This window comes from Lepisma saccharinum, chromosome 4 (genome assembly GCF_977018435.1).
Source record: "Lepisma saccharinum chromosome 4, izLepSacc3.1, whole genome shotgun sequence".
NCBI classification, from domain to species: Eukaryota; Metazoa; Arthropoda; class Insecta; order Zygentoma; family Lepismatidae; genus Lepisma; species Lepisma saccharinum.
The window spans coordinates 47807632-47834926 of record NC_139232.1 but is presented as its reverse complement, the minus strand read 5'-3'; the positions used below and the strand labels follow the sequence as shown (position 1 = coordinate 47834926).

General features: G+C 34.2%; 1 protein-coding gene across 6 annotated transcripts in view; it reads right to left on the bottom strand.

The window, feature by feature from the left end:
- shep (RNA binding motif single stranded interacting protein alan shepard) overlaps nucleotides 1–27295 on the bottom strand; it is a 154735-nt gene that overhangs the window by 10378 nt on the left and 117062 nt on the right. For 4 of the 6 annotated variants that reach the window (XM_083120477.1, XM_083120479.1, XM_083120478.1 and 1 more), the window contains 7 exons: nucleotides 24969–25163; nucleotides 16905–17107; nucleotides 11846–11904; nucleotides 9951–10075; nucleotides 6719–6876; nucleotides 5130–5289; nucleotides 7–180 (listed from right to left, as the gene is read on the bottom strand). In XM_083120477.1, coding sequence (XP_082976603.1) covers nucleotides 7–180; nucleotides 5130–5289; nucleotides 6719–6876; nucleotides 9951–10075; nucleotides 11846–11904; nucleotides 16905–17107; nucleotides 24969–25163 — 1074 coding nt within the window. The remainder of the gene's footprint in view (nucleotides 1–6; nucleotides 181–5129; nucleotides 5290–6718; nucleotides 6877–9950; nucleotides 10076–11845; nucleotides 11905–16904; nucleotides 17108–24968; nucleotides 25164–27295) is intronic. The other 2 variants (XM_083120480.1, XM_083120482.1) reach the window with 2 other exon arrangements.

The window sequence follows — 27295 nt, the reverse complement described above, 5'->3', positions numbered from 1 at the left end:
TCATACCTCTACTTGTTGCACATGGGGAGCTTGCATTACATATTGCGTAGGTACCCAAGGATTTCCAGGAATATAACCTTGCACTTGCGCACCGTATCGTCCATATTGATTCATGGTGGTGGGAAGCATCTGGGTAGCAACTCCATTCTGGGGCATGGGATCGTAGGAAACAGGGGCTCCCTGTAGAATGTTAGAAAGTGAGTTTTACACACTGTGAGTACTGGTTTCTCTAACATGAAGCATAAAACTAGCAAGCTTATATGAACATAGTTGTTATAATGCATAATGTTAATTGCTACAAAATCCATATGCACAAAGATAAACCATTCACATTTAAAGTTCCCTTACATGGGCTTGGCTCAGTAATATTTTTCATCGTGTTTCGGAGCACCAAAATAATATTCTTCATTTTAGAGTTTTCAGGAGAATTTTCTTGCATTGAATGTATATTCTGCAACTATGGTTTTATAATAGAAAACATGTTTATGGCAATATGAAACTTTACATAACTATATGATAGTGAATGCAAGTCATACGAATCACACATGCTTGGGGAGATATTCTGAAGAGAGTATTTTCTTTACAGTAAACCAAAAACTTGTTTATCTGAATCTGATAAATATAACAAACTGTAATATGGCACTGCAATGTAAATAGTTACAGTTGTAAAGATAACAAATTTTAACCCTTTTCTAATATTAGTACACTATGCTGAATAATGTGATTCATAGTTACAGAATATTTTACGTGTACAATGTTATATCATGTGGAATTGCATGCACTATTAATTATTGATTACAACGACAGAAAATATTTGTGCATTTTCAAAATTTACTAAAAATGGATAAATGGCTTTTCACATAAAAGTGACCGAGATAAACATGAGCATATTCCTTTGAAACCAATAAAGAAAATTACTGAAACAAGCCCAAGGTTCAACAGAACCTTAACATTAGAAAGCAATATCACAAACATTAATACTTGCCACCTAGACAAACAAGCAATGACCTACACAAAATTTTCACAACTACTTAACCACCTTGGTATTTTTTTTAAAAAAAATGCATTCTGTCATAAGTCTTACGTCAAATGCCAGTTAAATATTACACCAACCACCAGCTAAAAAGGGCCAATAAGCTGCTCATTCATGCTTAATTAACTTTAATTTAAAAAAAGTGTAAAATTATAATACAGACTCTTATTCCCCTCCACATAATAATAAGAGATTGGTTGGCATGTTACATATCCAACTACAACTAACACATTTTCTTTCCAGTTTATTCTTATACTTGGCTGCAAATTACACACCTGTGTATGCAAACACATGCATATATATTAATTCACAGAAGAAAACAACTATTTTGAGAAACAGAACAACATTTTCCACGCTTTACTTCATGAAATACAGCAAAATACACATACTCTGCTTTGTGCTTCTCAAAATTGTTTTGTAAAGGCTATATTGAGAAGCTTCATGTTGGGAAAAGCAACATTTAAGTGAGAAAGAATTTCGTAACACAGTGCCATAAGGGATCATTCCCATTGTTCTTGACTAATGAAAATGGTAAATTAAGACAAAATGCTATAACCCTTTGTATACTACTTTATATTTTAGATAAAGTAACAAATTTCCCTTTGGTCAAAATAATGTGTGTGTGTGCCAAATGCATTAATATAACACCCAGATAGTTCATATACATATTTATTAGGAATGGACCAATATATCGAAATATTCATCAATTTTCCTAAATAAACAATACATTGATTATATGCCAATACTGATAGAATGTCTAAATACATTTTTAATAGGACTGAGCCAATACTACTTTGAAGCAATACCAATTATCACTTCCAATACTAGTAACAGATTCTCACCAATACCGGTCCTTGAAAATTGTAACAATTCAAAGTAGTTTAGAATATTTATAAACTTTAATAAATATAATTTTTTCACTGGAACTATATAGCAACCTACCAAAAAGTTGCTATAAAATATTCATAAAATAACACGAGATATCATTTAATCATAAAATCCACTTCTGCATAAGTGTTGCGTGTCATTTTTGTACATTCCATGAGGAATTTGGTCTCTAGAAAGTATCTGTGATAATCAAACCGATACCTTCTGATACATCAATATTGGCTCAGCCAGTTTTTAATAGCAGAGAAAAATATACCAGCAGGAGTAACATTCCATAAACATTTTCACTGTTTCCACACCAATGAATAGAAAACAAGTCTGGCTACATCTTGAATCAAGCTGGACAAGATAGAGCTAACATATGTTACAATTCCTGGCATGCAAATTCAAGCCAACATTTGACTGACCAATGGATTATGAAATGCATGCATCACAGGGCAGTTCTTGTTTGTCCACAGAAGGGAACAAAAGCTTCTAAAACATGCTGGCCAGTTTATTTATATAAGGACATGTTAACAACTCTCTCCATACGTGATGGAAGAGGAGATCTATTTATCAGAAGGTGACAATCTGTGCAACTTAAAAGTTCATGGTGGTGAACACATGTTTGTACATGAAAACAGAGAAATGAATTTTATGACAACAAATGGCAATTTTGGAGTAAAATTTGGAACCTTGATTATATTTTTCTCAGAGGAATGTACCTAACGAAATTAAAATACTAGAAACAACAACATTTTGTTGCTCTGGGAATGGTAAAATTAAATGCATAATGCACAAAATTTTTAAATTTGGGAATATATATTGGGGGTTTCACTATAGTTCAAATTTTGATTTCTTTACAATAGCAACCGAATGACGCTTTATGATGCCATGGCAAATGAAAGTTAAAGAGCACAAATAACTAAGCTCAGATTGGACTTGAACATATTAAGTTAAAGTATTTTGTATTTGAACATTACTTGCAAAATCATATTACTTATTCAAAACTATATACATATTTATTGTAATTCTAGTACATTTTTTAATTTTACACAGTATTAACCAAGTATCTACAAGGATGAACAGCATGACATCTGTTTAATAAGCAAAATATTGTGTGCAAGAAAGAATTATGTCAGAACAACATGAAACACTGCACAATTTTGCACATTTATAGTTTTATTATATGTGTGATTTCTCTCTTATGCAATATTTAAACTATTAGTCATCATCAGGCAAGTAGATCTTAAACTTTGGTGTCCATCTAAGGTCTACTCATATGAAAAACACTGATTGTCAAAATATTGTATATGTGCTACAAGTACATTACGCTACTTTCCTTCTGTATGAACATAATTTAGATTATGTTATATTCCTTTACGTAATTATAAATTAGAAGTGAGGTAACGTGGATAACTGAAAACGATCTCCTTTGTGATGTATATATCTGATATTTAATTTCAAACATAATTTATCTTTCATCTTTAAAAGAAATGTTTTCATTAACTTTGTGTTTATTTACTACTTTTTCAGAAGACCATGACATAATTTTTTTTTTCTAATACTATGGAACTAAATATAAGTTCACAACAGGCTGGAGTAGGTTTATTCTCTTAATTTCCCTAGTTCTAGACCAAAAGTATTCACATTTTTGAATATACTATGAAGATGCATGCTATACAACAAAAGTTCTGAAGGTTTGACTTAATACCAGAATTATGGTTTAAATATTCAGGTAGGATTTTCACAACTTCTCGTACAAATTCATTGTCAATTTCAGTCGTCATGCATCAGAAATTGGATCATCTTATATCTAGTTAGAGAACTTACATTAAAGCAACCAAGGGTAGTTCTGAGTAAGGGTCACACGGTATCGCAACCATTTCGAACAGTAACCTTTGCTGTTAAGAACATTTAAATGCACTTTCCTAAGGTATGATTCTAAAGTACTACTCGACACGTCCTTTCCTACTGGACAAATATTTATTGTCATTATTTTGTACCCTCAGTAACTTGGCATGTGATAGCAGTGATTCTTCAATATTTTAACCTATTTCTGATGATATAGGTAGAACCACGTATTTATGGTGAATAAAACATCAAGATTTCGGTAAGAAAACTGGGTAATTTCAGGATCCAAAGAGTTGTACAAAATGGCATTTTGGTGTTAAAATTTTAAACAATCTTAAATTTGATTAAAAAAACTACCTGTATACTTATTACACAAAATAAAAATTTCCCTTCTAATAGCACATTTACATAATTATTACGGTATTCAGTTTATCCCCGTGTGAAGGACTCCATTCTTCTCAAATATTTACAGCATATTTAATCAATTTTCCATAAACTGCATAGCTCCCAGGATAATTCTAAATTTCATGTTAAGTTTATTTTGCATTTTGTATACCATTTCATGAAAAAAACACTAGGAAAATGTAAGTCACGATTCAAAAACATGAAAAAATTAAATTTACAGTATGTTATTTTGAATTTCATTTTTCCGTCAAAAACGAAATATACATGTCTCTAGCTATAGGGATTATGATGATATTTTGTTTTGTTTGTTTTTAGTTTTGTATGGTGGTGTGAAAAAGTTCAATTGTGAGAAGTTTAATTTAATACAAATAGTCGGTATTATCCATATAAATATTTTGCTTGGCCAGAAGCGATATATAAATAAATTTGTCAAACTTGAATTTGATTTTATTTAACATTGAATGAAAAAGTATAGCCCATACCGTGAGTGGCATCTAGTGAATGCTGTGGATTCTCATGTGAATATATTCTCTCTTTTTACATAAGATTCTTTTAAGAAAATAATGTCATCATATTGCTACTTCTATTGTTGAATGATGTAAAATTGAAATAAATTCCCCACATTTTGGAGCAACATATACACTTGTGTGTCTTACGTCAGCAAGAGCATGCCTGGAAAAACTATATCAACTTACTCAACATACATGTTAGCCACAAGAAACTGCAATCAGGCAAAAACAAAAAAATTAACAGAGTACAGGGAGGAAATCACAAACAACCATGGTGAAAATATGAGCATGACAGAAACACAAAGAGCAAATGTTGGAAAGAAAAATGAATAATTAAACAGCTACAAACATATTCATTACTGTCAATGGAAGAGTGAAATTTTCTTCTGGCTCATCAGTAATGAAACACTGGCTCTTCATGATCTTCCAATCATGCACATGAATTATTCAAATCATAATACCTCTCCTTCCCTCCACATCCTTTGATCGGAGCTTTTGTACTGATTTCTCTTCTTATTACCACCGTCGGCAAACTTCACTAGCAAAGGTTCCTTCGATCCAGTGACGGCTGTTCCGTTAAATATCTGTATAATCTGTTCACATTTTTCCTTCGATTCCATCCTGTAAATATAAGAAAGTAGTAACAAACATGAACACCACGAATTTGATGTAAACATCTTACAGGTGTTTTCGCATTTAAGCTATTTGCACCCATGACATAGGAAACAGTCCCTTACAAAAGACAAAAATTTTAATAAGACAAGCAAATTAAAAATTACACAGTCTGAAGTAAAACAAATATGAAATTTGAGCACCACTATACTGATAATGTATCAAAAAAAGGAAAATATATCAATGAATCTCAATGATTTATACAACTCTAAGAAATATGTAATTTTCATTTAGAAATTTATTTTACAAATTTACACAAATTACGTATTTATATCCATGTCAACAACAATAAAATAACAGAATTACAAACTGTGTGTTAGGAATGACATATTTGCTGATACTGACATGATATCAATTTAAAATTTGCCAATAGACATAACCGCTATTGTGCATATATGTAAAATTGCAAATAGAAACGCACCAAGCAACAACACAACGAATTCCAACAAGGATGGTGGCAGTGGCTACCAAAATTAATAGAAAATAACGTAAAACAGCTTCGCAGAAAACACGAGTACCTTAATTATGCTTTGTAGATAAATGATTCATTATTACCCCATAGTTAATGTACATAAACAGGTACAAACTTTGGAAAAGTAACTACATATTTAGATATTTAATTTATAAAACATTAGTGTATCAATTTTGTTTGTGTTCTTTTGCTCCCTAAAATTTCTTGTTTAAAAATTCTGCACTGATTCATCCCACCTATGTCTTATCACCATTAAAACAATGAAAAAAGCCATTTGAACTTCAAAAATTGCATTTACTACTACTACTACCACCACCTTTACCAATCATCAATCATTATATTATAATAACCAGGGCCAGAAATTTGTGGTGAATGAAAGATCAAGATTTTGGTACAAGAACTGTACACATTTCGGGATCAAAAGTGGTATATAAAATGGCATTTCGGTGTTAAAATGGTCAATAAAATTTGATTTAAGAACTACACTTATTACACAAAATAAACATTTCTCTTCTAATAGCACATCTATGTAGTTATCAAGAGTTTTAGGTTTATTCCTGTGCGAAGGACACCACTTTGTCATCTCAAATATTTACAGAAGAATTAATCAGTTTCTATGAATTGTAACTCACAGGATAACTAAGACTACAGAAAGTGTGACTTCAGTAAACAAAATCTAAATTTCGTGTTTATTTTATTTTTTTATTTTGCAATTCATTTCACTTCATTTCATTTCATGACAAAACACCTTTCAAAAGCATGAAAAACATTACAGTTTGTCATTTCAAATTTCGTGTTTTTGTCAAAAACTAAATATGCATGCCTCTAATTACCATTAATATGGCTATCATTACAAATAAATAAATAAATACAGAAATGCAAAACCAATATCTTTAATGAACCTACCTTGCAAAACCAACACCTTTACTTTGTCCATTTGTATCCCTAAGAATTCTTGTCGATATAACTTGCCCATATTTAGCTAACAAATTGTCTAAATCATTTTCCTTAAAATGAAAAGGAAGGTTAGCTATGTAAAGATTTGTTGGATCCTGCTCTTGTTGCTGTAAATATATGAATATCTAGTATTACATTATGAAAAGCTATTCTAAGAACTAAAGATATGATTGTTTTAAAAAAGGATTTTGAGGGGGGTGGGTTGAGCTGTACAAATTATAAAAAATAGCAATGCATAACAACAAAAGTTGATTACAGATTCAATAAATCTACTTTTAGACACATTTTTATTCTGTTATTGTGTATATATCGCGAACACTCAACATTTATTTCACATTTTTAGAATGGTCGAATTTCCTTCTTAAAATATACATTATGTCTCAAATCTTACAAAAAGGGGAAAATGACAGGACAGAATTGTATTTATAATGAACCGTAATTTTTCGAGAATGTTCCAAGGTGCAAACAGATCAATATTAATGTATTGGTGAAAACTGCAAATATGACCTAATAAGATTACATGAAATAGAGTGATTCAAAAGTGTGGAACTACCCTGTATACCATATCACTAATATTGTCATTGAATCTTGTTTGTGCTCTCTGCCTATTATGGCACACCAATACAAATCATCAGCAGATTTAGAGGGGAAAAGTGGCAGGGAGTGTGAGAAACTATAAAATAATAATTTTATAGTTCACGTGCAAATTCTTTCCTGACATTGGAAGTTAATGATCAACATCTGCCTTTTTGTGCTATAAAAGAACTTTCCCATAATTTCCACTTCAAAACTCATTAACAGATAAAATTTGACTCCTCCTGCCTGAACAAACAGCCATCTGATCTTGATTGTTCTGGTTTCAGCTGCCTGTACACCCTTAGCTATGCTTCCTTTTACTACATACTCTTATTTTTCAATGCCAGCTACTTCTGAATTTACTTCACATCAGGTAACAAATTGTGCAAGAAGCAGGTATACCCACTTTTAATGAAGGCTGCATTCCTGCACATCGCACTGTGAAATGTTCTATCTAATTTTAATTGATTCTTTCTTGTAAAAAAAGTGATGAACACAATTATTAGAAACACCTTCTCACTTGACATTAGTATTTTCTACAATCGTTTCCATTTGCCACCATACTTTCTTGCTATTCATTTTCCACACACTACCAAAGCTACAATTGTCCAGTTCCAACAAGGAAGTGATTCCTAATGCCTTCCACCCATATTTACACATGCATTCACACATATGCAAAAAGCACATCTAGAACACATCACCACAGGAAAAAGAACTAACGACACATTCACTTCAAGTGGTTGTCAAAAATTAAGATTTTGTCATCCCAATCCTTGCCCCTCTTTTGCATGCCACTTGGAAGTCCTATATATAAGTGTAGTGGTGCATTTCCTTATTTTTCAATATATGGACACATGGCATGAATGCAAATGTCACAATAAGAATATGCAATTGTATTATTCCATAACTTAATGCATATACCATGATTTGGTATCTGTTATGAAAACTCCACAAAACAATGAATTATTATGTAACAAAAAAAAAAAAAATATTGAGGTACAGTGGAACCCCGATGTTACATTCCCGGATATTACACTTTGCAGCATTATACATTCAATTGTGATGGTCCCAAAATGTAATAAAATTTTCATCGATTTTACATTTTCCCACGTTTTAACTTCTATCAACTTGATCCCCTGAAAAACGTAAAATCGAGGTTCCACTGTATACAGTACCTATAATACATAGCAATGACCAGCCAAATGCCTGACAACTCCCATGCACTAAATATAACCCAGCAGTATTAAGAATGCAATTTGAGAAGTAGCAGAAAATGTACAGTAAGTTTAAACTAAAAGTAATTAGTTGTCTATGTTTATCATGTTACAGGGTGGCCACTCGAGGACCATGATAAAATTCAAGTATAATTCCAGATTTTCAAGGCGAACTTTCCAAAAATTCACAGGTACAAGTAAATGTTTTTTTTTCTATTTCAACCTCACATATTACCGCCTCTCACAACCTACATACATATGCACACAAATATAGTAACAATATAAATGGTCTGTGTGACTCCAATGGATCCAAAACTTCTAATTCAATTCAAATTAAATGGTACAAATATTTAAACTATTTAATTTATGGTTCGCAGTTTACATTTGCCATTTCACTTACTCAAGACTCGAAATACCTACAAACGTAAGTTACAAATGTTACAGTACATGCTAATCTACGAAAAATTGTTAATTGTATGAGAATTACAAACTCAAATTTACTTTATCAATTTCAAAATATCTTATCTTGCAATAATCTTCAGTCTGTTAGAATGTTTTGCAAAGGACACTAACACAAACAGATTGAGACAATTCAGTTTATTTTCCATGCAGCTTTTCTTTTCACCTCAGGACATTAATAAGTAAGTATGTATAAATTTAATGGGATTTGGATTAATAAAAGCTGCAATTTTTCACATCTTCCGAGAAAAAATAATGCAGACTTCCTGAAGCAAAAAATTCATGCATAATTCCTGGAATTCACAGTGAGTAGCCACCCTGAGATATACTGTGTTATGTTTTTGCCGAGTCACAAAGGAGGAAATCCGTTCAACCTCTCCAAACCCATACTGCACTACTCTGATACAGCTTATACTCAGTTTTACACACATGTAAAATGCAACATAATACCTAAGCATTTCAGAATACATGACAAATTACAAACACAGAGCACCTAACAAAATCGCTGCCTATCTCCGTACCACATTCCATATGCACTCTAGTCATGCATCCTGTTAATTAGTGTGTTACGACAGCAGCATTAAGTTACGTTTATTGTGTAAAAGGAAACTCTTCGTGAAATATAACGCAACTCATGCATGATAGGAATTAATCCACGTTTTGAAAAAGACAATGCAGTGTTAATAGCAGATTTTGAAATACCCACTCTGGGGGGAAAAAAATTGCTCAAACTGCAAGGTTAAATTACGGCATAAATTTGAAATTCCACACACTGTATAACCACGCTGGTAATATAACAGGTAAATTGATTATGACAGGAAAAATCAACATGATTAAAAAAGCAAGTCTTGTTACAGAAAAAAAGTAATTGGTTACATTATACTTCACTAAAAGACAAAAGAGGCTACTCCAACAACTTGCATGCAACGTACACTTTGTCTACGATGGATTAGTGAGATACCCACTTTGGCCATCTGCGCTTGGATTCCCTTTGCCTGGAGAGCCTTAACTGCAGTTTCAGCAGATACAGGAGATTCAAAATCCACAAAGCCATATCCTAAAATGGAAACAACATAAGTGAATGCTTATATCCAGAAATTTTACAAACAATGCATATTGCTAACGAACCTCCATTCAAAGTAGTACCCAAAAAGGAGATACTTGGCTTTGCAAACTTTTTCTTTTCTTTTACACATAGAGAAATATTCATAACTTAATTAGAGCATAAAAGAGGTAGATTTTGTCCACCCAAATTCCCTGACCATTAAAATTAATGAAGCCTGTATAAATAAAATACATAAACAATATAAATAAAGAAATAAATATAAATATATTTTTTTAAAAAATTATCAAAAAGCTTGGAGAAAAATATGAAATGTGTTTCTTCAGTTTCCAATCCAAGCAAGCATAAAAATCATCTAATTTCCCCAACTTTTTCCCATGTTTTCGACTTTCCCCTGACCTTATCACACGTAATCTGTTTTTCTGATTTGCCTGTATTGCTTAAGTCACTTTATTGGAACCTATTAATTTTAAGCAGCAAAAATATGTTTCTCTGCTTGTAACAACCATAAATTAGAAGAAAAATATATCTACCAGTAATATAACTGATAATTTAAATGATTCACTAAATGTAGGAAATCTGCATGCTCTTATTCTGGGCTTTTCTTAATTCTCTTGAACATCATAGATTGTACTGTTAGCACTGACATTCAGTGGGGTTGTTACAACTCAGGTGTTTGTGACTATACATACATAAATAAGGAAATAACAATATATGAATTTGACCAATAAGTGTAGCAATTCATGTTTGGGGAATAAAAAGAGTGGTGGTGTAATAAATACATGGAAATAAGTTACTAACTTTATCAGCAAGTGCACTAATGACATACAAATGGTAGGTATTTAGTACATAATTAAATGTTCAGATAAATGATACCTTAATACCCATTGGACAACACAACAATGATGGAATTACGAAGTATTAACAGACTACATACAGATATGCTGAAACAATAAAATTAATGGCAAATTTATTGGTAACCAGATATGCAATTATCGATAAATAATTTCAACAGGTACTTTATTTCACACTGCTGCGGTTACAAAATTGCATTTTTATGTGAAACGGGGGTGGAAATTAGTCAAAATTACTGACTTAACTGAACAATATAGCAAAATATTGACCATAAATTATTGATAAATTTATATTTTAAAAGTGAAACTGGAATTCCATTAAAAATTAAAAATATCTATCAATTACTACGTCGGGGGATGAAAACAATGTCCACATTTAACTGAACCAAGAAAATGTGTTATTTGCTGGGAAGTCCATGTATTATCTCCCAAAATGCAATAATAAATCAAAAAGAAATCTTGTATAGTTTACAGTTGTTGCAAACATTTAAACATGTCTTTTGATGCAATGTTTTGGGAGAACACATGTTCCCTTCATCAGACAACATATTGTAGTTGGATCAACACACTACAAACAAATATCTGATAATGGGAGGATATGTTCTCCCCAAACATTCTACCAAAAAAATGTGTTTAAATGATTGTAACAAACTTAAAGTAGGAAGAGAATTCTAAAATGCAAGCAATGCATACTTACAATAAAAAATAAAAAATTGTAGTCACAAATACAAAAAATACAGACGACAACAAACTGATTTTACTGCATGTACCTTCTTTTTTAATGCAGAAAATATTTGTGATTATCAGATCACCAAAATGTATGCCCCCCCCCCCCACACACAAAATAACACGTTGTGCACACACCCTTCCAGAACACAATATGGATATTTTTTTGGAGTATTTTCCTTACCTTTACATTTATTTGTGTTTTTATCTAATATTGCCTTTGTGGAAATGATATTACCATACCTGAAATTAAAGTACAGATTAATACAAGCTATGGCATAAGAATATGCATTTTAAAGAAAACGAAATGGAATTATAAAAACAATTAGTATAGCAGTTAACAGGTTCAACAGTAGAAATCACTTATTTACTTGAATCTGTGATTATGCATATATGGTAATAAATATAAAAAATACCAATATGATAATGCTCGTTCACTGCCAATATATGTATATCCTCACATATGTATTTACCTATTCTCTTCTATTATACCAATGCTTGATCTTTTACAAAAATAGTCATTATCATATTGATAAACACAACAATAACAATGCAAACGAAAGTTCACTTCTACAAAACTATCAGAGCTATTTACTGCAAATAATTCCCAATTCTTCTTTTAAAAATAATCTTCTGAACCTTTTTATAATGATTCAACACATGAATGTTACATCTTCAACTCAGTTAACATATATCATAATGAGTTGTGCAAAAACTGACATTCATGGGTGGTTCTGAATGAGTGTGAGTAGTAGCCATGAACAATAACAATAACAGTATTAGTCTTATCTGTGAATGTTTCCTGTGTGTGCCTAATCTTCAATAACACAGGGCCGCATGGGTTCTGTTGTTTTTATAATTTTGGGTGTTTTACATGTATTTGAACTTGCTGATGCTGAAATAAGCATTAGTTTTCTCACATCACGCAAGATTTTTTTACAATTCACGATTTATATATGTGGGTTGTGGTATGCACGTTTCAATGCAATTGAAGTGATTGTCGCTAGATGTCAATGGTACGTTTCAAAATTATTCAACAACTAATAAAGACGAATAAGCTTTAAATACAGAGAAGTTTTGTTTTATTTAAATTAATTAATATGTTTCTTGCCTAAATGCTGAAAATAATACTATATAAAACACTGATATATCATTTGAAATTAATTTTATATGTAACTGTCAAAAGTCCTAATTTGCTTCCATGTTATGTAAGATACGTCGATCTCCTACATTAACATTTGGTTGTTCAGTGTGGTACATTACTGTGGTGTGACCATGGCATCTCGTGGTTGTCTGAATAGCCCAGATGTGTTTTGCTACATCAGCGGTGAATTTGTTCCCTGGGTACAGAGACAGAAAATTACAGGTTTTGAAAGAAGAGCATATTACACATACTTTAAAATGAAACTAGGAGATCAAGATAAATCGTGGGCCCCACACAAGGTATGTAGATCATGTGTGGAATCTACGAAACTGGAGCACGGGAAAGCGGCCATCTATGCCATTTGCAATACCCATGGTGTGGAGGGAGCCTCAGGATCATAGCAATGATAGTTACTTCTGTTCCTGTGAAATTGTAGGTCGAAATATTAGAAACAAGAGGAGGATAGTGTATCCCAATATTCCCTCTGCAATGAGACCTGTGTTACACGGTCCAGACTTGCCTGTGTTGACACCTCCATCATGTCTTGAGTGTGTAAGTGATCCTGGTTCACTAAGTGATTCAGTGGAAGGAAGTGAAATGGAAGATGACATTTATGACCCCCCCCCCCTCACGGATCTCGTGACCCTATACCGTTCACTCAAAGCGAACTCAATGATTTAGTTAGAGGCTAAATTTATCTAAAGAATCAGCTGAGCTTCTTGGTTCCAGACTTAACGAAAAGAACTTGCTGGCTTGTGGAACAACAGTTTCCTGGTACAGACACCGAGAAAAAGAGTTTGTGCCTTATTTCTCGAAACAAGATTCTCTCGTGTTTTGTTGTGATGTGTCCGGTTTGCTGACTAAGTTAAATTTTCCTTGTCTTTGAACTGATTGGAGGCTATTCATTGACTCGAATAAAACAAGTTTAAAATTTGTTCTGTTACATAATGGAAATAAGTTCCCCTCAGTTCCTATTGCTCATTCTGTGTCACTAAAAGAAACCTACAGCAATATGCAACTTGTTCTTAATTAAATTAAATATGAGGACCATGGTTGGTTGGTGTGTGGTGATCTTAAAGTTTTGAGTATTTTACTTCTACTACAATGTGGACATACGAAAATGCCATGTTACATTTGTGAGTGGGATAGTAGGGCACGAAATTACCACTGGGAAAGAAAAGAATGGCCAATACGGAAAACGTTGAACCTGGGTTCAAAGAACATCGTACATCATTTAGTCAGTCCTGAGAAAGTTGTACTTCCCCCTCTTCATATCAAATTAGGGCTGATTAAACAATTTGTGAAGGCACTTAACAAGGAAAGACAATGTTTCCAGTTCATATGCAACAAATTTCCATCCCTGTCGTACGGCAAAATGAAAGAAGGTGTTTTTGTTGGACCAGACATTAGGAAATTAATGAATGATAAAGACTTCGAGGAAATAATGACTGTAGCTGAAAGAGATGCTTGGATAGCATTTAAAAGTGTAGTGTTGAAGTTCTTGGGAAACCACAAAAGTCCTGATTACAGAGAAGTTGTTGAGAATATGTTACTTAAATTTCAAGAGCTGGGTTGTAACATGAATCTCAAATTACATTTTTTGCATTCACACCTTGATAACTTTCCACAAAATTTCGGTGAATTAAGTGAGTAACAAGGCGAACGGTCCCATCAGGATACGAGGGATATGGAGAAAAGGTATCAAGGACATAGGAGTGTTAGCATGATGGCTGACTATTGTTGGGCATTGTACAGAGAAACGCCAGAAGAAAATCACAAGAAAGTTAGGAAAGCTTACAGAAGAAAGCGTGCTAAACAGAACTGAAAAATGTGTATTGTGTAATGATTTTCTTGTGTGTATATTATATACTCCTATATGTCGTTTTCTATATTATATGCATCCTTTGTGTCTGTCTATATTCATTTTAAAATAAACATGTTGATGCGTTTAGTGTGATAAGCTACTTATTCTGATTGAAGAAAAGAAAAATTATAATAAAACAGTATGCAATATTGGACAAAGCCCAAATTTTGAAATTTGATTTGTAAGAAAACCTTGCGTGATAGAGAAAAACGAATTTCATATTCGTGATCAGCATGGCACAAATAATAAAGTTCACCTATTAAACAAAAAACAACATTAAATTGAATTTAATTTGCGGCCCTGTGTAATTAAAATCTCTATGGTGGGAGGAACCAGGCAACGTCGAAGTCTACTGTATTTCAAAGCCAATAGATCCCGTTGCGGTAGCACTGGCAGAGAAGATTCCAGCAGGTAAAACAGAGACAGCGAAAAATCAGGCGAGGCCAGGCCAGGTCAGTAGCTCAGTGGTTAGAGCAATGGCACGGTATATCAGACCCCCGTGTTCGAGTCCTGGTCGAACCTGCATTTTCGCTGAAAGTTGGTATATATATTGTTGAAAATCAATTCTCAGATGTTTCCAGCATCACGCTGCGACACCAAGGGTCCCGGGTTCGAATCCCACTCGGGCTTGGTTGTTTGTGAATGTCCATTCATCAATTTCATCATTTCATCACTCATCTCCATCTTCACAAATTATCCAAGAGGCACAAAACACGATGTAAAATAAACTAAATCAAACAGAAGTTTTCAGCAAATTAACAAAATTTTTAAATTAATGTAATTGCTTTTATTTGGATACATGGTAACATAAATTTATTAACCCAGTGATAGCGTACATGATTGGTTTTGTGCATAAAACCTGGTGTAAATACCTCTTACGGTTATCATGGTATACATTTTGAAAGTTTGGGTTGTGCAACTTTTGAAACACACTGTAGTATGCACAATTGCTAGTAGGTAGTCTCCTGGCACCCGATTTTCAGAGCTGGCACCTAGCTTTGAAGAAAATTTTTCGAGCACTGCCACTATCCATATTTTGAATGCAAGAAATGTGAAGTTTACAGACAAAATGCCATGAGTGATGATGGACTGTGCATGATGAGGCATTTCTCATCGTCAATGATGATTTGAGGCATTCAACAGACTAAAAGGTTTACGAGGAGACACTAAACCACCCTCCCCAAGTGATTTTCATCAGCAGAAAGTCCTTTGCCAATCAATATTTCAATAGCAATGTGCAGAAGTGGCTGTAGCCTTGTTCCATGAGAAAGGAATACACACACTAAGTACCCCGTTATGATACGTGTCCAGGAACAACTCCCCACCACGAATAAAATACCAACATTTCTAAAATCCCAAATTGATTTAAAAACATGAGAAACTATATTTGCTATAAAATAAAATAAAAATCCCTTCTAACAACACAATTATGTACTTATTGGAGTATTAAGTTTATTCCTGTGTACAAAAATCAATTTTCATTCCAATTTTTGCAGCAGAATCAATGTTCCAAGATTTTCCATAATGTTGCATTGGTGTGTACATATGAACTAAATTTTGTGTTTAATAGTTTATTTCCCAATTTAAACTTGATATTGCATCATTTTGTTACAAAATATGGTAACAATTTACTTTTCAAGAACATAAAAAATGAGCATTAAAGTGTGTAATGTTACATATCATGTATCGCTTCAAACAAAACTGCATGCCCCTATATATGCTTCAATAAATATGATTAGCCCATAGAAAAACAGTGCAAGGATTTTTGAGAAGAAAAATTTATTACTTTGAAAATACTTCATTTTACATACCCTAATGGTTATTTCTTTTCAAATATGTATTGTGCAAATCACCGAAGCTTACAGCAACACCACAACAATGCACACTACAACCGCCTCACTAATCCATAATACAGTGAAACCCCAATTTTACGTTCCTCAGTTTTACATTTTCCCGCATTATACATTCAATCTTCATTAACCCAATAGAGCAAAATTCTATAAAAATTTTCTGCATTTTAAGTTCTTTCGCCCGGGTCGCCTGGAAAACGTAAAATCTAGGTTCCACTGTAATGATTATTTATTACTTGGTCTGTTCTATTGTTAAATATTATGAACAATATCCTAATTCTAGTGGCAAAAAGTCGATTTAGCACATATTAGGTAAATGGTTGTAGTTCAGAAAAAAACTCTTGTCATATTTTCCGTAATGCCAAATACAAGTTCCACTACTTACTGTGAACACATGTTGACCAAATCCTTATCTGTGGTGTTCTGCATAAGACCACGAATGTAGAGGTTAGTTTTGGACAGCTGCTCCCCCGTGTTGTTGCTCATGGTAGCACTGAGTGTGCCGCTTTGGGAACCTGTGTTAGAACTACTACTGCTGGTGGTAGAGGGCGATGCTGCTGTTGGCACCCGCTGGTTAGAGTAGGAAGTCTGAAGACAGAAAAATAAAGTTCATCAATTTTGATCATAAATGTGTATGCCACGTCGAACAAACGATCTGCACACTACATTCTGAAACACAAATAGTTGCACACAGAATGTCTTTAAAAATAAATAATCCACCATAAAAGCATAAATTTTAATTTTATTTTTTGCAACTTTTGGTGTTCTAATTGTCACATTTCATTTTCTTCTTTTGAAATTTCTCTTTGGTACAGACACCCACACACAGTGTGTTAACAAAACTAGATACAATAGGTACTTGCTGTGATCAATGAAAATTTTCTCATTAAATCCACTTCATAATGGTGTAACTAGGCTACAAATAAAATACACACTCCATTGCTTTATCATACACTGCAAAACATGCACTGAGCTATTGGTATATTTCCTGCAGTGCCAAAGCCGATTTTGAGCAAAATGCAGAGTTTCAATTAAATGAGTGTAGATCGGAGACTAACTGCCCTAGAGAGATGAGTGATATACCGTTGTACGGGGAATGAACCAGAAATTCAGAGTGTACGGGGAATGAACCAGAAATTCAGACTATATGAAATTTATGCAAATTCGCCATATATGTGGCGGTGGGGAGGGGGCTAACTCTCAAAATTCCAAGATTTCGGAAAAAAAAATTTCGTTCCCCCACTGTCCCCTCAAGAAAAAATTACATGACAGTGTCGACATGCACATGGAAATGATCGCTGACATGTAAGGAACACAAAAAAATTTGTATTATTATCATATGACCAATATAACTTGAGTTGTACCACCAAAAGGAATGGTCGGCACGCCACTGATTCAAGCTTCAAAATGCAGCGGTATCTTGAAATTACTTTAGCTCAGAGACTATTTGCCCTGGAGATATGAACGATATACTGTTGTACGCAGAATGAATCACAGATTCAGAAGATATATAATTTATGCACATTCGGCGTATATATTGAGGGGGAAAGGGGGGAAATCCCCTGAAAATACTTTTTTTTAAAAATGGGGGTTCTCCCCCCCCCCCCCCGAAAAAAAGGATATGAAAAGTTCAAAATGCACATAGAAATTATCGCTGACATGTAAGGAACACAAAAATATTTGCATTATTATCATATGATCAATGTAACTTGAGTTGTACCCCCAAAAGGAATGGTCAGCATGACACTGATTCAAGCTTCAAAATGCAGCGGTACCTTGAAATGACTTTAGCTCAGAGACTATATGCCCTGGAGATATGAAAGATATACCGTTGTATGCAGAATGAATCACAGATTCAGACGATATATAATTTATGCACATTCGGCGTACATATGGAAAGGAAAGGGGGAAATCCCCTCAAAAATACTTTTCTTTAAAAAAAATAGTGTTTCCCTCCCGCCGCTCCGAAAAAAATGTCAAAATGCAAAATTTATGCAAATTTGGCGTATATATAATGGGGGAAGGGAGAAAACCCCCAAAAATTATTTTAAAAAATTGTCACTTCACCCAAAAAATGTCCTCGCACTTGGCCACAAAACGACACCTACACACAACATTCACACACGAAAAGCTAGAACGCAGTGAAAAATGATCGCCAATTAGCTGCTTGAAATTCTATTTTTAGACAATGCAGGTTAACCTCTGTTGCAACTTGTGGACACTTGTGCTAAAAAAACAAAGGTTTCCTTCAGCGTACTTCAAAATTCCATTCTCACAACACAGATTCAACAACTAGTCTTCCACCTCCCCCTCCCCCACACCCTGATTGCGCACTCAACGAAAAAAATTCATTTTGACATCCGATACTGATAAACAAGCTTCCTTCGAATGCAGTTCACAGGAGGGAGTGAAAAGCATTGCTTTAGAACAACATAGACTGTCTTCCTTTGTCGGCAAAAATTTGACCTTGAAAAGAGACGCAAAAGAGAAGGCCCTTTTCCCGCCTTTCCCCCTCCATTTTCATGAAGACAAAAAATGCAAAATAAACATTTCTGTTAAATACATGTGTTAGGAACAATATAAAAAAATCGAAATTCTAGCCAAAAATAGAAAAGTTATAACGTAAAAACTACGACCTTGACACAGCGTCTCGATCGAGATGCTTGGGACCGTGAGGGTTACATTTGGGTATCTCGATCGAGACGCTTGGGACACAAGAGGTTAAAGGAAAAATAAATTTTAAGTTATTGTCACACCTAACTGTTAATTTAGTGCTTTTTGCATGCAAATTTTTACGTGTAGAATTGAAAATTTTCAGAAAAAATCAGTGTTTTAGGAGTTAGGGCCTTTTCTTATTATAAGGGATAAAGGACTATTTCAAATTTCGCTCGTTAATAATAGTAACAATGGATATATTGTTTTGAAAGTCAAGTATGTCATACCTTTATATGTATACTAATAAAAAAAACACTGAAAAAAAATATATATAGCCTATATATGTAAGGTAAATGCACCAGTTTTTGTCACTGTTCTAGTGTTCGTCACTTTTACACTGAATGAATATTAATAAGAAAAGTTTTGAATAGATTGGTGTTAAATTCATAGCAAATTACACAATCATAATCTAGTAAGGAACTGGCAATATTGACCCCTGCCGTGGACCACGTGGCTGATTGAAGAAGTAGTCTTTTGAGTGAGCAGGTCATGATTTCGGCTCTCTGTGATTTTCTTATAGTGAGGCGTCAAGCAAGTAAGTATTCAATTATAAGCATGAGAGTGTTACGTATAAATATAGGATCATTATTTACACATTAACTTCATCTGGAAAGTTGAAATACAGTGTCAGATTAAAATTTGGTAGCTTTGACTTGCCACATTGGCCACGAAGGGGGGTGTCGACTATTGGAGCATGCACAATTTGGCCTCCACCAATGCTTGTCAGGGGTAACGACCACTGGTGAAAAAGTGCTAACGTATTTTTCTAGCCCAAAGGAAGCTAATGTTATAAGGCAGTGCTGAATCTACCATACAAATTTCATTGCAATAGTGCTATTCAGACCAGTAGTTGTCATGGGTGACAAGCGCTGGTACATCATAATGACGAGTATTGGTTCCTGTTGGTGGTAAAGCGTTTTATGTGAATATGTCACAAATCAAGGGAATTTTACCAAGCCCTAAAATAAAAGGGCACAGTGTTGATCAGTATGTTTTCAGTGGTGCCGTTGACGTATTTGAGTAGTGGATTGAGATGCATGAGCTAAACAGAACTTTGAGTTACTTGTATTACTATATATATTTATCATTTTCACATGCATATCATTTTCAATAAGGAAACAGACTTCTAGAAACATTAGCAGGTGAAAAAGAGTTTAATGAGTCTTGTGTCTCTAGATTAGCAAGTCAGATGGCATTTTACATAAAATGAATGACATCAATATTAATATTTTAATAAATATTTGATTATTTGTCATTGTTAGAAAATTGGTATGTTAAGTAAGGATAAGGACATGAAAAAAGATTATTGCTATGTTATTTAGTGTTCACTTGTAGAATGTACATGATTACATTTGTGTCAAACCCACTACATTTTATACAGTAAATGTATAAGCCTAATTGCAGAAAATTTCTAAAAAATACGCTAAATAATTGTTGTAAAACATAAAAGATTCTCAATAAAATTAAAACATTAAAGCTAAGGAAATGAGTTATATGTTTTGAAGAAGAAATATTCCAGCACTTACAGTGACGACTATAGATACATTCAAGTGATGACTTCACTTGACTTTAAGGACACGTCAAAATTTCGGTGACAACTTATGGGGTAAACTAAGGGTTGTTCTTATTTGTATTTTTTTTTATCATAATTTGAACATTGAAACAAATTAGTGCCATCATGTTATTCCTTGAGCACTGACATTTCAAAAAAACAAAAAAAGAAATTTTGATCTTTGCAACATGTTCTTGAACAGATTTATTTTCATGCAATATCTACCTTAACATGATGAGAACTGGTGCCTTTACCTTATTAGGACTGAGCCAATACCAGTTACCAATGAAAGTTGTTCACAATATTGGTTGATATTTGTGTATAAGTGTTCCACTCTTACTAATTTGCATCAATTTACCAACACTTTTGTTTAAAATATTCAAGAATTACACCAGATTACTAAATTATATGTTATTTTTTACAAAATTCATTTTTTCACAAAACTGGTGTAAAATAAAAATAAATTTGAGCTTTGTCTAATTTCCAGGATAATTACACTCCGCGAAATTGTCACGGGGCATTTTCGTGGAGTACATCAAAACAAAAATGCCAGAAAAGTATTGGCCGGTATCCGCAAATAAATTTCAACCAATACTTTCCGATATAAATACATCAGTATCGGCTCAGATATATCCATCCTCAACGGAAATACACATGATGCCTAAACTAGTGAAAATGGAAAGGATCCACCATTCCTAATGTATAATAATGATAATTTATGATTATTCTTGAGTGTTATGTATACCTTTTCGTTAAATATTAAATGTAATAAATTATAATTTGAAAAATTTTCCATAATTTATGAAAAGGCCTGAATTGGGAAAATCATTAATGCATTCATTATAATTACAAAGTACAGATCATGATGAACAATCATATTTTTCTTAGTCAAGAACATCTGAGGTGTATTATTCAATTTCTTTATAATTATGGCAAATGCCAAGTAAATAAGAGTCAGGGTTTTATTTTGATAAGGTATGTTAATCTTGCAAGTTCAAACCATTTCTATGTGCATACTACATAGGATCCATGCAGGCAGGACATGTAGGATCAGTCCAGCGTCCCCTGTTAAGGTTTCTTTCTTTCTCCTTGAAATTTTCCACATCAAGTTAAAACGCTTAAGACACAATTAACAGTTTAGACAACTTTTCTGAGAAGGAAAACCAATTTAAGCAGAGTGAAGTGTTCTTTGCTGGATATTGTTTTTGACTTTCATTTCTTGCACACTAGGTAGGTGAATGTCATTTACTACATATTACTACAGATCACTCCCAATTTTATATATTTCTACTTTATACATTTTACATGTATGGTTCCCTGAAGAAGGTATAATTGGGGTTTGTCTGTAGTTGTTTTAGGATTCGGCAACGTATACCCAGTTTTGTGAAATTATCAGATGTGTGGAAAGCATGAAAAAGATAAAATTTGACCAATCAAAAAAAATTATAATAAAACAGTGCCTGAAGTAAAATAGGAGGGTAAGAGAGGGACAAATTACTCAAGGTCATCTGAAGCTGAAATATCACCAACACCACCTTTGTGATGGAATCTTCAAACAGCACTGTTTACGAAAAGGTTATTCCCCTCATAAGCAATCTTGGGAGCCTGTGTATTACAGGCAAGGTAACTTAAAAAAAAAAGCCTAATATAACAGGCAAGGTAAAGGTGGATGTGCACGCATGCCATGAAGCACATGGGGTGATGATGTGGAGGTACAAGCTCCACATATTCTTGATCTCTGCCACAGTTGGGACTAAAAAAAGATGATGTGATCAGGATCATGCCTGGACACCTTTAACCCCCAGGGTTGCACCCAGGTAGGTACCCATTTACTTGGCTGGGTGGGCCTCAGAGGCACACAGAAACAAGGAAATGACTGGAAAAATTCCTGGTCCAAATCACCTGTCCCGGGATTCAAACCTCAGTCTTCCACGCGGTAGCCAATGTCAGCTTTAGATCTCGTTTGGAAGTCAATTTCTTGGAGGAGAAGGTGGGAGGCTAGCAATCTAGCAGGCATGCAACCATATTCTATCTTAAGGCTTTTGCTTCTATATTCTAATCACCACCCTAAAATAAATTCCATATACTAATCTCAACATGTTCTTTGCATGCATTTACCAATTTTTACCACCCCTTATTCAACTCTGTAAAGTGGACTCAAAACTTGAACTTTATTACTGGTCCCTGAAAAATATATAAACTCGACATATTAAGGCAGCTATCTTCAAAAATGTATAACTTCAAGGTTAATGTATATTGTGACAACATTGATTGCACAAAAGTTTTACTTTTCATAGCAAATGCAATCAGAAGAGACAATGTCCTGGCATTCTTTTTGTAGTACAAACTACAAATCTTTGCAAACATTTATCGAGTAACTTCGAGACAATTGGCAATATCCATACTTTGTAATTCAAAGTCCAACTTCCTTTTAAACAAACTTAAACAAAAATAATTATGAAAAGTACGTATAAGTGGGTCTTTTTCTGAACAATGCTAAAATATTGCCTTTCAGAAAGAACTTTTTTATGTTATTGGGTACATTCAAGAAGCAAATAAAACTTCCCAATTTTAGATTACAGTCAGTCACAAAAAAATAGCATCACTAGTAAAAATTACATATTTAACGTGATTTCTGTGAGGTGTTATTTCATAACATAATGATCTTGTTTTCATGTCAACTGCAAGTTTGATGTCTGAGGTGTGCATCACAGCACTCTTTGGTTTGCTACAGTAGTTCAGGTTACCTCCGCTTGGTGTGCGCGTATTCAACATGCAAATGGTGGACACTGACAGTATAGTTTTGCTCCTTGTTTATGTCAGTGGTAAATGGTTGTCTTCCTGCAAGTAGTTTGTCATTGATTGTCTGCTTGTACGGAAGTGTATTATTATCATTTAAGCCTTTAAGTTCCTCACTATCCATGCAAATTGCGAAATATGGGAAAAGGGTAACACAAGTACCCGTATACAAGGAAGAATCCTGTCCTTGCGATTGAGGGCTACACAAATAGACAAATTGCCAAAATACTGGGGATGCAGAACACTGTTGGAACTACTGTTGATAAAATACTACAGAAGCAAAAGGTGCATGGTGCGTCTTTACGAGAACGGTGTGGTAGAAAAAGGAAAACAAATGCACACTTGGATTGAGTGATTGTTCATTTGGATTTATAGAGCTTCCCGTTCCAGGAAAATTGTAGCGATGTATCTTCTAATGCAGGATACAGCATAAGCTCTATGACTGTTGTCAGAAGATTGAATGAAAAAGGCTTTACGAAGAAAAGTCCACAAAAAAAGCCATCTTTAACTGGTAAGCACATCAGAGCCAGAAGAGAGCATCATGACGTGGGGATGCTTCACCTCAAAGGGAGTGAGGCGAATAGAATTTTGCAGTAAAATAGTTAATGGGTCATATTGCAGTGACATTCTGAATCAGAAGTTGCTGTCAATAGCCACAGACTTTTTCTCAGGTCAGAATTTAAGTTATTTTATTTTTCAAGATGACAATGCACCATGACACAGATACAAAAAAACTTTCTGGGAAGATATTTATGAACTGATTCCCATCTGGCACCACGAACTGGATGTTGCATGTCTGAAAAACTTGTAAACAATATGCCCCATAGGCTAGCAGCATTAAAAGCGTCCATGGTGATCGGACAAAGTATTTAAATGTTCACAAAAATAAAATAAAAAAATGATAAAAAAAAATTCTTTGAACAGTTGTGGTAATTTCCATATAGTTTCAATCATTTTCAACCATTTATAAATAAAAAGTGAAGAAAAAAGTGACCCAACCTACAACATGCATTACATTACATTTCAGAATTACATAGTCACCACATGTATTTATAAAGAGTAAAATTTTTGTTTAATTACCAAGTTTACAAAAAATGAATGCAGTTAAAATATAACCGAACCATTATAAGTTCATTTGAAGTGTGTGCACCCAAAAAACAGTTTGCAATAACTATTGTTATCTGAAAATATAATAGTTTTTCATAGTGGTGCTATTATTTGTGATGGATTGTATTTCTTAATCTATTACCAATTTAAATGACTGCCTGAAAAGATTTCGCTCTATGCAGGGTGTATCCACTGAAACAGGCAAAATGAAATGTCCACTAGCCCCTTGCAGGGTAAAGAAATAGTAATATTTTAAAATCCTACATAGACACTTACTGTGGGAGGCTGCGCATATGCTGTTGTGTAAGCTGCTGTAGCTTGAATGGGGTAGCGCACAGAAGGATAGGGGCCCCAATTGCTCTGCGGCCGATATGAGGGTGTTGTGGTTGCCGCCGAAGTTGGCGTCATGTTGGACGGCCGTGGGCCTTTCTGACACCCGCCACCATATGCAGGCCTTGGAGTGTTGGTCCCCTGAAAAAATTTTAATTCATTAAAATGCATGAAATTGAGCATATGCCTATTCTTACAATATGCAACAAACCATCACAAACAAAAATGAAGAAGATACCAAAGAATGAATAGTGTGATGCAAAGACTGGACAGTGTTAGCAAGTGTCATTTGTTGTTCTCAACATTTTTGAAGATTATGTACCCTTAACGCCCACGCTATGTAATGATACATACATGTAATGCTCAATAGGTAAAGCCCAAAAGATCAAAGATGACTCCTGCTTTTTGTTTCCAGATGTGGAAATTTCCAAGTGTGGTGTTGCCACATGCCTGATTTTTGTTCAGTCGTAAATGACACCTTCTGCTGTGAACATGCACCCTCTGCTAATTGATTCATTCATTCATTTGCTGTTTAAGTCCACTTTATGCACAGTAAGGCTAATCGGGACTGGACCTACAGTTTTAAGTGAGATCCGAACAACTATGTGCCTCCACCGGGCACCCTCTGCTCAGAGTTCAGGGAGAGGCAGAGAATGGAGACCCATACATTTGCTAACTGGCAGCAACCATTAGGCTTAGCTGCACCTAGCACCCCGAACCATGCTCCAAGGCATAAATTTGACAATGTACCACAAAAATTTCCCATCACCATGGCAACTGGTCCAACCTGATTGATTCAGGAGTTTGTGTGAGGCTCCTTGCTTTCCAACGCAAAAGGCAAAAATAGAATTTCAAGTTTGTTCTTTGATCCCATGGGCTTTAAATGAAAACTGATTTTCATTGCTGCTTTGCATATACGGAACAAGTATCTCCCATATTTGGGCTCATGGTAAAGGTAAAGTTCCCCGTGCACTTTCACCATCAAATGAAGGCACATTTAGGGAATGTGGGGTAGGACCCTACACATTCTCAAGCCAAGCCATTTTGGAGGTGATGTGATCAGCACCATGCTCTGGCCATCTTTACCACCCAGGGTTGACCCTAGGTACCCAGAGCTGTTTTGTGCAGGGCCAAGGTGGGAAAAATTCCAACCTTAGATCATCAAACCTGGGAATCGAACCCGGGTCTCCCACGTGGTAGTCAGATGCCATACCAACTTATGCCTGAAGTTAAATATTAGACAAAATAAAAGAATTTACATTACATAATTTCTAATTTACACAGGAATTTAAGTAAATTATTTAGAATTGTGTTTCACCAAAACAAGATGAACTGTTATAATTGAAATTCATGCACATAATTAGTTCACACATACAGGCAAGTAGTTCATATACTCCCATCTGACTACTCTGAACTACATCAAAAGCTCAGCATTGAAAATTTACTTTCAGTCAACAGATTCTTGATTTTCCATCCATTTCAGCAGCAGATCAACAAAAATACAACAGAATTTTGTTTGTTTTGTTTGAATTCTTTTTTTAAGTCCACTTCATGCACATATAGGCTAATCTGGACTAGACCTACAGTTTAAAATGGGATCCGAACCAGTGTGCATTGTGCCACCACCAGGTATTGACCCCGGGACCCCTTGATTACAAGGCAATGACTTTACCACTACGCCATCAGTGTGTGTGTGCATGGCATATTATTGTATATAGTATTTGAATTGTAATTTACTCAGTAAACAATATGTTTCTAAATCATGAAAGAAAATTTGATCCATTTTTTAGTCATGAAACCATGTCTGCAACATTAATAAAAACGTATTGATACACAAACTGTTTTGTTATAACAAGAGGGGTTCAAATCCCCATTCGCTAAATTAACATGCTCTGGAAAATTTTGTAAAATTACATAGCATACTGATGACGTATGCTCACTAGTTTTATAGAATACATCTGAATCCATACTTTCAAGTTTAATTTCAATGTCATCTAACTTGTTGAATGATATGATCTCCCTCTTCCGCAAGACTTAGCATACAATTTCTAGGATGAGAGATGCAATCAATATATATACATAATCGGCTCCAGCTTCTGGGGAGTTAGGAAATAAAGGTGAACAGAGCATGATGGTGATCACAGTACCTCTGCTATGACAGACCTCCGTACTTTCTATGGAGATACAAACTTTTTTCTTCTTAATGTACAAATGATTATTCGATGAAAAATGAACAGACACCGAGCGTGTTCAGCCATCCAGGCAGGAAGCTA